At 50.8% G+C, this 11,039-nt stretch overlaps 4 protein-coding genes across 4 annotated transcripts; 2 read left to right on the top strand and 2 right to left on the bottom strand.

Moving 5' to 3' along the window:
* Positions 1-327: 327 nt before the first annotated feature.
* Positions 328-813, bottom strand: K441DRAFT_695455 (uncharacterized protein; the record flags this gene model as incomplete). The annotated part of the gene is made up of 1 exon (XM_067652815.1): positions 328-813. The coding sequence occupies one exon, from the start codon at positions 811-813 to the stop codon at positions 328-330; it is 486 nt and encodes a 161-aa protein (XP_067505557.1).
* Positions 814-2,002: 1,189 nt separating this feature from the next.
* Positions 2,003-2,710, top strand: K441DRAFT_554007 (uncharacterized protein; the record flags this gene model as incomplete). Its single annotated transcript, XM_067643210.1, has 2 exons — positions 2,003-2,356; positions 2,492-2,710. 2 exons carry the CDS (start codon positions 2,003-2,005, stop codon positions 2,708-2,710), a joined length of 573 nt encoding a protein of 190 aa, XP_067505558.1.
* A 399-nt stretch (positions 2,711-3,109) lies between these two features.
* On the top strand, positions 3,110-7,113 carry K441DRAFT_716195 (uncharacterized protein). The gene is made up of 6 exons (XM_067653973.1): positions 3,110-4,153; positions 4,201-4,266; positions 4,313-4,430; positions 4,498-6,050; positions 6,099-6,938; positions 6,968-7,113. Exons 1-5 carry the CDS (start codon positions 3,215-3,217, stop codon positions 6,714-6,716), a joined length of 3,294 nt encoding a protein of 1,097 aa, XP_067505559.1. The 5' UTR covers positions 3,110-3,214; the 3' UTR covers positions 6,717-6,938; positions 6,968-7,113.
* Positions 7,114-8,760: 1,647 nt separating this feature from the next.
* On the bottom strand, positions 8,761-10,154 carry K441DRAFT_686383 (UAA transporter; the record flags this gene model as incomplete). Its single annotated transcript, XM_067651985.1, has 3 exons — positions 8,761-9,005; positions 9,060-9,850; positions 9,952-10,154. 3 exons carry the CDS (start codon positions 10,152-10,154, stop codon positions 8,761-8,763), a joined length of 1,239 nt encoding a protein of 412 aa, XP_067505560.1.
* Between the last annotated feature and the right edge of the window lie 885 nt (positions 10,155-11,039).

An 11,039-nucleotide genomic window follows, 5' to 3' on the forward strand; every position in this document is an offset into this window, starting at 1 on the left:
GTCGACAGTTAAGTTAAGCATCCCATAAACCTGGTCAAGCGGATCTGTGACCTTCAGTCTTCGAGCATTTCTGACGACGCCAAGAAAGTAAATGGGAAGAGTAAGAGGTCGAGAACTCTCCGCTAGTCGCTCATCCAAGTCAACCAGTTGGTCATCAACTTGAGGGGATACAAAGGATATGAAATCCACAAGCTGCTTTAAAGCAAGCATCTTACGCCACTAAATGATGTCTCGACGGTGATTGTGCCAATTTCATGCTCCTCGAAAGATCGGCCCAGCCATTGTTACTGGTTAAGGAGCCCTTTTGCAAGTCATTAGCACGAAGGCCTACGAGCCATTGAAAGCACCTAAAGGCAATCCGGGAATGGTATCTCCGTAACAATGGACAACGATGTCTTTTGCAAACACCAGTTGTTGTACCCACAAACGATCCCAATATGAGCTGTAGAATATCTCAGCTATCGGGGCCCACACATCTGGGTCTTCGCCTAAGTCCTCTCGTTTACTGCTTTCATTTAGGGCTGGCAGGGCTGGGAAGGCAGGGCTGTTGATGTCTGTTTCCTGGTCTATCCAGGCTCGGACCGCAGCTGCTTTAGAGTAAATGTCTCGCATCATTGCGACTTGGTGATTTCGCTCCTTGATATCCTGCTGACTAATGCATATGGCGTCTATCCAGATGATGATTGCATGGTCAAGTCTGCGAATATTGCGCAAGGCAATCTCCAAGGATGTAGTTACTTTAAAACCTACATCCCCTCCGAGGTTGATGGCTGAGGTAATAGTTGGGTTCCCCCCATTGATAGGACAAAGCATTATAACTGAAAGCACCATTTAAGGAGGTCTTGATGAGCTTCCCAGTTACCTACTCGGACCCGGTGCCGGGGAAAGCGTAAAGACACGAATCTCGTGGGAATCAGAATCGAGCGCCCCATAAACGTAGCTGTTGGAAATTTGGTCCGTGAGAAGCGACAAGGCTGAGCGAGCCTACACAGAATTTGGAGCGTGTAAAGCGCGATTTAGGTAGAAGGGTTGCATGATGTAGAGAAAGGACTGGAGTGATGTTGAGTTCGTCGGCTGGACTGGTGGCTGGAAGCCTCCCTAATGAATATATTAAGGATTCCTTACCAACAGTGCATAGTAATAAACCGAACCACTCACAACCCAAATCCTGAAGGCGGTCTAATGCGCGGACGCCAGTAGTCTTTGGTGCTTCGATACACGATACACAGCGTGGTCTCCCACCTACGCCTTTCCGGATTGGCTTCAGCCCCAACAGCGCTCAAAGGTAATTGCATTAGGCTATCAAGAAAGACTTAACTTACTTAAGGGAACGAAACTAGACTAGATAAGATCCTCCGAGGCTCTTTAGACGCCGGTGTAAAGCCCGTGTCGCATGGCAAAATAAAACGAGTGGTGTCCCGCTTAGGGTGTCTATCCCTTGACCCGTCGGTTTGCGTGCATCTGTTATCGATAACGGGTCAGCCAATCAAGTAAGCTGCACGAGATACTAGTACCAAATTAATCATAGTCGTGATTTAGCGATGCACGCAAGCGACATATCGTGTTTGCTTTTGAGGTCCCTCAGACTCTTAATGGGAGGAGATAGAGACGTTTCCAGTTGCCAATGGTGCGTTCAAAATATTAGCAGATATCTGACTCCTCGAGCGCGCAACGGCAAAAAAAAAAACTGCTAATCGCGTGCTTGGAGCTACCTATAAATCCGCTAACTCGCAAAACCCCTCTAGCAAATGACGCCAACAGTCAACCTCAAAACAACACCCCCTTCCCACACCCTTGACCTGAACCGCCAGACAGCAAACCAGGACCGAGTAATCCCTCTAATATGCCCATACGCTCTCTGCCAGCACCAGCACCAGCACCAACCCGATCTCCCCCGAACTAGACAGTCCCCACTAATCCACAGTTCCAAAACCTATCTTCTCGCTCTACACTCCCCAACCCAGCCTCCTCCCACCCAACCCAACCGCACCACCTCTCCAAAATGCAGCGCCCACGAAACCGCCAACCCCCGCCCTCCAACCCACGCGGCTCACAACCCCCCAGCAGAAGCAGAGGCAGCGGCAGAGGCAGCGGAAGAGGCAGAGCCAGCACCAGCACCACCCCTCCCCACGCGCCCCGCCCCGTCCCCACAACCGCACAAGTACACCCCGGCACCGCCGTCTCGATCATACTAAAAGCGGACCAGCCAACGGGCCGCCAGGTGCGCGGCATCGTCGGCGAGCTGCTCACGCGCGGCGACCATCCGCGCGGCATCAAGGTGCGGCTGCGAGACGGGCGCGTCGGGCGCGTGCAGGGCCTGTGTGGGGAGGCGGAGGCGCTGGCGGCGGAGGAGGCGGTCGGGGGGGCTGGGGCCCAGGTGGGGCGGGATGGGGAGGTTGGTGGAGGGGTGGAGAGGGCGCGGGGGGGTGGATGGGGGAGGGATACGGATGTGCGGGACGAGGACGGCGTGTGGGGTGAGTATGGTGGGGAGAGGGTGGGTAGGGGGAGCAGTCTTGCTGATTATTTCCCTGATTTGGGTGGTGGGAGTGGTGAGAGGGATGGTGGGGATGGGGCTGCCGATGTGAATGCGGGAATGGGGACGGTGGATTTTGCTTCTGCGACGGCGACTTGTCCGGTTTGTGGGAACTTTGAGGGAGACGAGGCGGCTGTGGCACATCATGTCGAGGAACACTTTCAAGAGGAGGGATGAAACATGAAATATAGACGGAAGAATATCTTCCAGAGCAATATTTCCATTGGAGGGGGACAGATGGGTATAGAGTCGTTAGCGAAACCGGCTTCCGCCTTGAGCGCAGCTACTGAAAGTTTTTCCTCACTTATGGCCTGAACTAGCCTTGCTATTGTCAACGTATCCATTTTAAGAGCTTCGGATACATATTAGAACTGGCACCTTGATTAAACTCGTGACTTTTCGTCTTTAGTTGCATAGCGGTGAACCTTGCTACCTCCTAGGGCGGCATAATACAGTACGCTTCGCTCCTTTCCCGTTTCAGCTTTGGGAATCAACAGTGGGGTCACCTTTGACAGTCCACGTGACCTGCGATATTGATTGCGACGGCCATCAATTTTCTTGGCAAACACACGGACAGCGGGAGCTTGATTGACATTCCCCATCCCACTTTCCATGTAACACCTATCCTGGTCGCGTGACCCTTTGTTACCTCGGAACGGCTATGGCCTAAGCATCATAAATATGCCGACCCCTAAATGGCTGAAAAAACTTTCTCATCGCGGGAAAAGAGTTCAGGATGAAGTAAAAACTCCCGCAGATCCACATCAGTCCACCTCTACCGCTCTTGAGAGCAGCAACCAACTTCAACCTTCACCTGAATCAACGTCCGGCGAAATCATTCGTCCTTTTTTAACCACTACGAATTTAACAGGCGTGGCTAACGCCTCACTCAACTCGAATAAGCTGCCTCAGCAAACAGCAAGCAATGACAAACCTTCAGCCATTCAGAAAGGCGACAATCTTGGACTACAGGTCCTGTACGAACCCTCGGATCAATCTACTGCGACTGTGGATATCATATTCGTGCACGGCCTAACTGGTAATGCATATAATACATGGTTAGATGAAAATCGTCAGATTCACTGGCCGAGCCAGCTACTCAAGGAGGATATACCAGATGCTCGAATACTTTCATTCGGTTACGATGCAGATGTTGTCCATTGGTTAAGCGCGGCTTCAGTCAATCGCATAGGCAATCATGCGGAAGCTTTGCTAGGAGCACTCACTCGTCGTAGAGAGCGCACAGACTCTGAGCACCGAAAAATTATCTTCGTCATGCACAGTCTCGGCGGTTTGGTTGTTCAAAATGCTTTAGCGCTCTCCAGATCAAGCCCTGAGGTCCATCTGCAGGAAATGGAAGCCAGAACAGTTGGCCTGGCCTTCCTGGGTACTCCACATTTTGGTGCCGATCTGGCTTCTTGGGGCGGATATGGCACCCGACTACTCAACATTGTGAAGAAAACGAATAAAGAAATTGTTCAAGTCTTGGAACCTGACTCTGAGATGTTGGCTACAATTCAGAAGAGATTCCATGAGATTCTAAGATCAAGAGCGGCCAAGAATCAACCAATTGCTGTGACCTGCTTCTACGAAGAACTGCCATTCCCAGTTTTGGGCCTAGTAAGCAGTCAGGAATAGGAACAGAAGCAACAACTAATGTTACGTAGGTTGTCGAAATGAAGTCCGCCATACTTCCTGGTTATTCTAGCTTTGGACTTCATGCAACCCACACGGTACGTTGTCACTTAAGGTCCAAAGTTAGCCCGCTTATTTCTCTAGGATATGACCAAGTTTGTGGACAGAAACTGTACCGGTTACGATACCGTTGTGGGGGAAATTTACAGATGGGCAAAAGCCGTTCGTGAGGAAGGAACTTACAATACTGTCTTGCAGAAAGGTACGCGCTAGATAAGAATACAAATTATGACTTTGTAATCAATATTTATTTTCAGCAGAATCACTAGAAAACGCCAATGCCAATCAATGCCTAAAAGATTTTAAGGGGAACACCGATCCTAAGGTTGAGAAAATAAGAATTGAGAAGAGCAAGGACCGGTTACTTACGGACTGCTTCTCCTGGCTCCTGGAAGATCGGGACTTTCGCCGCTGGAAGAACAGTGATGACGCTCAACTGCTGTGGATAAAAGGTGACCCCGGCAAGGGGAAGACTATGATGATGATTGCCCTTGTGAACGAATTGTCAGCGCCGATAGAAAAGTCGCCGAAACCACCCATTCTGTCTTACTTTTTCTGTCAAAGTACAGAACCTCGTCTTAGAAGCGCGACGTCTGTCTTAAGAGGTCTTATCTACATGCTTGCTTCACAGCAAAGGAGCCTAGTCAGGCATATGCTAAAGAGGTGCGACGACGCAGGGAAGGACATATTTGAAGGCGAGAGCGCAATCTATACGTTGCAGTCAATCTTCCTAGACATGTTAAACGATTCGAACCTACAACGAACCTACTTTTTGGTGGATGCTCTCGACGAGTGCGACATCCAATTACGCGAACTATTGAAGACTATTGCCTATGAGATACCTCAAGCAGCAACAAGGATCAAATGGATTGTCTCGAGCCGCAATCGACCCGAAATTGAGGAGTATTTAGGACGTGATGGAGTTTGGAAAAAGATAAGCCTTGAGTTGAACTCTGATCATATTTCGCGTGGCGTGGATGTGTATATCGACTCCAAGGTCGACCAGCTCGCTCGAAGCAAGCGTTATAGTTACCCCCTCAAGACTGAAGTCAATAGCCAACTTCGTGAGAAAGCAGAAGGCACATTCTTGTGGGTGCACCTTGCATGTAAAAGACTCGAAAAAGTATCACTTTTGGGAACGAAACGGGAGCTCGAATGCATGCCACGCGGGCTTAATACGCTTTATAAGCGGATGATAAGCCAAGTGATGGATCAAGATAAGTTCGAGGCGGAAATGTGTAAAAATATTCTATCCTCGGCTGCTGTTGCATATCGACCTTTACGTTTTCAGGAAATAGTCTCCTTCCTGTCATTACCAGAGGGGCATAACTGTGACGATCAAGCGCTGATCGATATAATCGAACGATGTGGTTCATTCCTCACGATCCGCCAGGAGACGATATACTTTATTCACCAGTCCGCCAAAGACTATTTCGTAAGCGGTGATGGCCGTACTATTCTCCCATTCAATGAAGTAAACGAGCACAGTAAGATAATCCATCGGTCCTTAGCCATCATGCCGCACTACCTGCGCAAGGACATGTACGACTTGGAGAAGCGAGGAGATATCGCAGAAATTCCTCTAATCGATAGAAATGATGGTCCTCTTGTTCCGATCAAGTATATATGTCATTACTGGATCAAGCATTTGATCTCTTATATGGACTCCGGCACTGCTCGAGAGAACCAAATTCTCTACGACGATGGAGAGATACATAAATTCTTCCAAAAGCATTTTCTTCATTGGATTGAAGCTCTAGCTCTTCTTGGTCAACTAGTTGAGGGAGTACTCATGATTAAGGATCTGGAATCAGAAATTGACGTAGGTATCCCTCAACGGAGTGCCAGATTTTTGCTAAAAACGTTCAAGTTAAACGAAAGTCCAAAGTTATTTGCATTTATTCACGATTCTAAACGCTTTACCATCTATAATCGATGGATAATTGAAAAGGCTCCGTTTCAAATATACTGTTCAGCCCTGGTGTTTTCACCAGAGATGAGTTTAGTTCGGATGCTATTTAAGCATGAAATCCCTCGTTGGATCCAGGGGCTGCCGAAGGTAGAGACGCATTGGAGCGCGGCGCTCCAGACGCTCGAGGGTCATTCGGACTGGATCAACGCCGTCGCCTTCTCACCGGACGGCCGGCTAGTCGCGTCGGCGTCGAGCGATAAGACCGTCAGGCTCTGGGACGCGGACTCGGGAGCGGCACGCCAGACGTTCGAGGGCCATTCGGGCTCGATCCGCGCCGTCGCCTTCTCACCGGACGGCCGGCTAGTCGCGTCGGCGTCGAGCGACAAGACCGTCAGGCTCTGGGACGCGGACTCGGGAGCGGCGCGCCGTTCGAGGGCCAATTCGGGCTGGGTCCACGCCGTCGCCTTCTCACCGGACGGCCGGCTAGTCGCGTCGGCGTCGAGCGACATGACCGTCAGGCCTGGGACGCGGACTCGGGAGCGGCGCGCCAGACGTTCGAGGGCCATTCGGGCTTGATCTACGCCGTCGCTTCTCACCGGACGGCCGCTAGTCGCGTCGGCGTCGAGCGACATGACCGTCAGGATCTGGACGCGGACTCGGGAGCGGCGCGCCAGACGTTCAAGGGCATTCGGACTGGCCGGCGCCGTCGCCTTCTCACCGGACGGCGGCTAGTCGCGTCGGGGTCGGACGACAAGACCGTTAGGCTCTGGGACGCGACTCGGGAGCGGCGCGCCAGACGTTCGGGGCATTCGGGCTTGACTCGGGAGCGGCGCGCCAGACGTTCGAGGGCCATTCGGGCTTGATCTACGCCGTCGCCTTCTCACCGGACGGCCGGCTAGTCGCGTCGGGGTCAGACGACAAGACCGTTAGGCTCTGGGACGCGGACTCGGGAGCGGCGCGCCAGACGTTCAAGGTTGGCGTTGTAATCACTAGCCTGTTATTCTCTAGTAATGGGTTATACCTAGAAACAGACCGAGGACAGTTAGATATCAGCCCTTTCTCTAGTAAACTTCCTGTCCAATTAAACTCTATAAGAGGTCTATTTCTAAAAGAGACTTGGGTGGCCTACAAAACGAAAAATATACTTTGGCTGCCTTTTGAGTATCGAGCAACATCATCGGCTGTCCAAGGTAATATTCTTGTCCTAGGGCATGCATCTGGTCGGGTTACATTTTTCGAATTCAACCTATCTAAGAGTCCTTAGGCATCAAAATCACGCCTGCCGTTACCTGCCCGTGCTCCGTGGTCGGCTCCAAACTTCGTAGAGTCTGCCATTGAAATTCCAGCTTCATGAATATCCTTACGGATCTCTTGGTTGCGGTCGACTGTCTTCATCTCCAACGTAGCCGATAGTAAAACCAACTGTGGCGGCAACTTGTTCGGAGAAATGCGGAGTCCTCTTGGCTTTCAAGGCAGAGTCTGGAGGCTGGCCTAGGTGCTATAATTAGGCACCCGAAAGAAGAAGCTTGGTCGAGAAGCGAGGGAAAGCTTCCAACGGCTGCGCGCGAGGCGGAAGCCGGTTTCAATAGCTAACGTGCCTCCCTCCCCAGCGAGACACCCCCCCAAGCGAGACAATTTTTAACACGTTTTCTCAATTTTAGTAGCAATAAGATAGCTTTTTCTGAAATTTAAAAATTTAAAATAAAGCAAGTATACTCTAAAAAACCCTCCTAAAAAGTATATAAATTTTTTTTAAGGAATAAAATTTTATTAAAGATTTTTAGTTTCTTCAGTTTAGCGTGAAGATCGCAGCACGCTAGTGGATCCTTATCACTAATAAACCAGGCTTTCCCACCCTTTTTTTAATTAGAGTATATTTTTATCTTCCTTCCTACTTAATAAAGTAAAAATTTAAATATATAGTTCGTTTTTTAAGATATACTCTATTTCAGAAATAGATTTAATATAATATTATTTTAATAAGCGTGGCTCAGAATCAGGTAATTAAGGTGTCTCGCTGGGGGGATGTCTCGCTTGGGGGGGTTTTACGTTACTGTATCTGCTTAATGTCTGGAAGGGGAGGAACAGAGCCCCACGCAAGATGCAAACATTCAGAAATACTCCCGGCAGTGTCTCCGGCGTAGAGCTTCCTGGTTTGTCAACCGATGTCTCTGGATCCCTCTGGCTGACGACTGTTGCGCGGAAGGCACGTATCAAGCTAATTCGACGATGAGTTACCGCTGATCAAACTGCGTAAAGAGTTCTGTAGCTTAGAAAATGTAAATACATGCACCCGACCGGTTGAAAGGACACCTACCATAGCAGCAATGCAGATGAGATCTATGCATTCACCACTGTCCATACGCCACCAAGTCAAGGCGTATACTTGATAAGGTCATTGGGTGGTGCTCTGCTTGGTTGATTGTACTACTTCATCAACAGCGTATAGTATAGCTGAGCTGAAGACGGCGTTAGATCTATTTCTTAAATATGAGAACAGGGCTTCTAACAGAGCTCCTTTACCATAACTTATATACAAAGCAATGCCCATTTACTCTATGTTCTTTCCCATCAACGCCCAGGGCAGTCCCATGAAATGCAACATATTCGATGTCTAGCCTCACAACTCCTTCTTCCCCTCCCCACTCGCCTTGGCCGCCAGCTTCGCCTTCTCCTTCGCCGCCTTCTCCCTCCTCGTAATCAGTCCCTCAGCACCAATCCCACCAAAAACGAGCCCCACGCCAAGCCACTGCATGCCCTGAATCCGGTGCCCGAACCACACAACCGACAGCAGCATCGTCAGCATCTTCCGGGTCACCGTCACCGTGACGAGCAGCAGCGACGAGAAATGCGAGAGCGTATAGACTATTTCCGTAATTAGTCGACCAGAAGCCAACAGTCGTCGGGAAGTGGACTCACAAATAAACACCTGCCCCACAGCCCCACAGGCCGCAAAGCCGAGCACATCCCACCCGACCTCGGGATAGCGCGTCACGAACTCTAGCGCGTCCTTAAGCTCGCCGCCGCTGCCCTGCATGCCGAAGAACGCGCCGACGGGCGTGTGCGCGACGAACGGCGAGACGAGCAGATAGCCCACGGTCAGCAGCGTGCTCATGATGTTCTGGGCGCACATCATCTGCGGGCCTGAGTAGGGGCGGAAGGTCGCGAAGATGTAGTCCTGGGTCGAGTTGGTGAGCCCGTCGAACAGCAGGTTGATGCCCAGCAGCAGCAGCCCGAAGGCGCTGGACCCGTTCGCGTTGCCCTTGCCCGCCCTCTTCGTCGAGCTCGGGTGGTGCAGCGTGAAGACCGCGACGCCGAGCGTGACCAGCGCGACGACGGCGTATTTGTACACTGGGTATCGCTTGCGGAATACGCTGATGTGCAGCAGCATCACCGGAAGCAGTTTGCAGCTCTTGGCCAGGATGAACGTCACGTAATCGAGGTGCTTCAGCGACGCGTATCCGAAGGGCGATGCTAGTGAGCTGGTTATGGAGACGAGGATCAGGGGCCCGAGAATAGTGCGCGAGGGAAAGATGGGCGGGGCCCGAGAGCCTTTGGGTGTGGAGGAGAGGAGGTAGAGATAACCTGTCACAGCAGCGAAGGCGGACTGGATCGTGTTGAGGAAGACGGAGTAGGTGAAGCGCTGAGGCGCGGAAGAGGGGCCGTAGCGAATTGTAGTAATACGTTCCTGGAGGAGGGCCCATGATAGACTATATCCCCAGATCACTTAGTTGTCAGCAACCCCTTAGCCATACTCAAATCCACACTCTGAGGGGCCTTGAACTGGTGGAGGAGCTGACTGTGGACGTACAATGACATGTATATTCCACCCACGCAAACTAGCAGCTGGGGAAGGCCAGGTTGCTTGTGTTCTACATCTTTATGCCCAGGCTCTTTCACGAATCCATTCGAGCGGCCATCCAGGCGCATGTGCGTGTCGATTGCGCCGTTCGAGCGCTTGAACACTTCGGAAGGTTCGCGCTGCATAGGGTAGAGCTGCTTCGTGCGAGCCATGGAGTCGCGAATATATCGATAATTGAAGCACGAGGTAAGGGTAAGAAAGCGAGAGGTCTACAATGCGTCTAGAGACGAAGCGAATGAGAAGGAGCTGTGAAGTTCAGGACATGAGGAATGAGAAGCCAAAATACAAGGAAAGATACGCGGAGAGAAAATTGAAGAGTAAGGTGGAGCGAGTGTCTATATTGTGGTATTCGCCATTTGGATGATCTGGCAACAACCTTTTCGATGAGCGGAGTTGCAGCCCTACCCCTTTGTCATCTTTGCCGTAGGCTAGCCAGGGTCTGTGCTTGAAGCCACGCGCAGGAGCCTCAGCCTCGGTGCCCGTGTCTTAAAATAATAATTCCGTCATCCCACACATTAACGTGAGCGATAGGGTTATGACGGTTTGGAACATCAAAACTACGCACAGACGAAATTTGGTAGGAACCGTCATAACCCCATCGCTCACGTTATCACAAATCATTGTTCATTTTTTTTTAGCTATCACAGGGCTGAAGAACATCCAGCATCCAATTCCATTATCTCTAATTTCTAACGAACATTATAGGGAGCCGTCTGCGCTTCTACTTGAAACACTGCTCAATTGCTCTTCAATCTATTATTTTCTTTAGTTTCCACTGCCGCTCTTTGCGTTCCTTAATATCTTTCACAGCCTTACACAGGTAGCCACAGACCAAATCTCCCCTTAGCACAATCTAACTTAGTCAGTTAGCATCGCCGCTTCGATCAGGCGCTAAGAACCCTCGGCTCAGCTTCAGCTCACCCGCTACTTAGGCTGCTTACCCTTGGCTCAGGTTAAAGCGGCGGAGGTCCCCTCAGGACAACCCCCGGACACCCCCGTGGTACATAGTCTCCCAGATCCCAGAGGCCTTACCTCCT

This window comes from Cenococcum geophilum (genome assembly GCF_001692895.1).
Source record: "Cenococcum geophilum 1.58 unplaced genomic scaffold K441scaffold_15, whole genome shotgun sequence".
Lineage (NCBI taxonomy): Eukaryota > Fungi > Ascomycota > Dothideomycetes > Gloniales > Gloniaceae > Cenococcum > Cenococcum geophilum.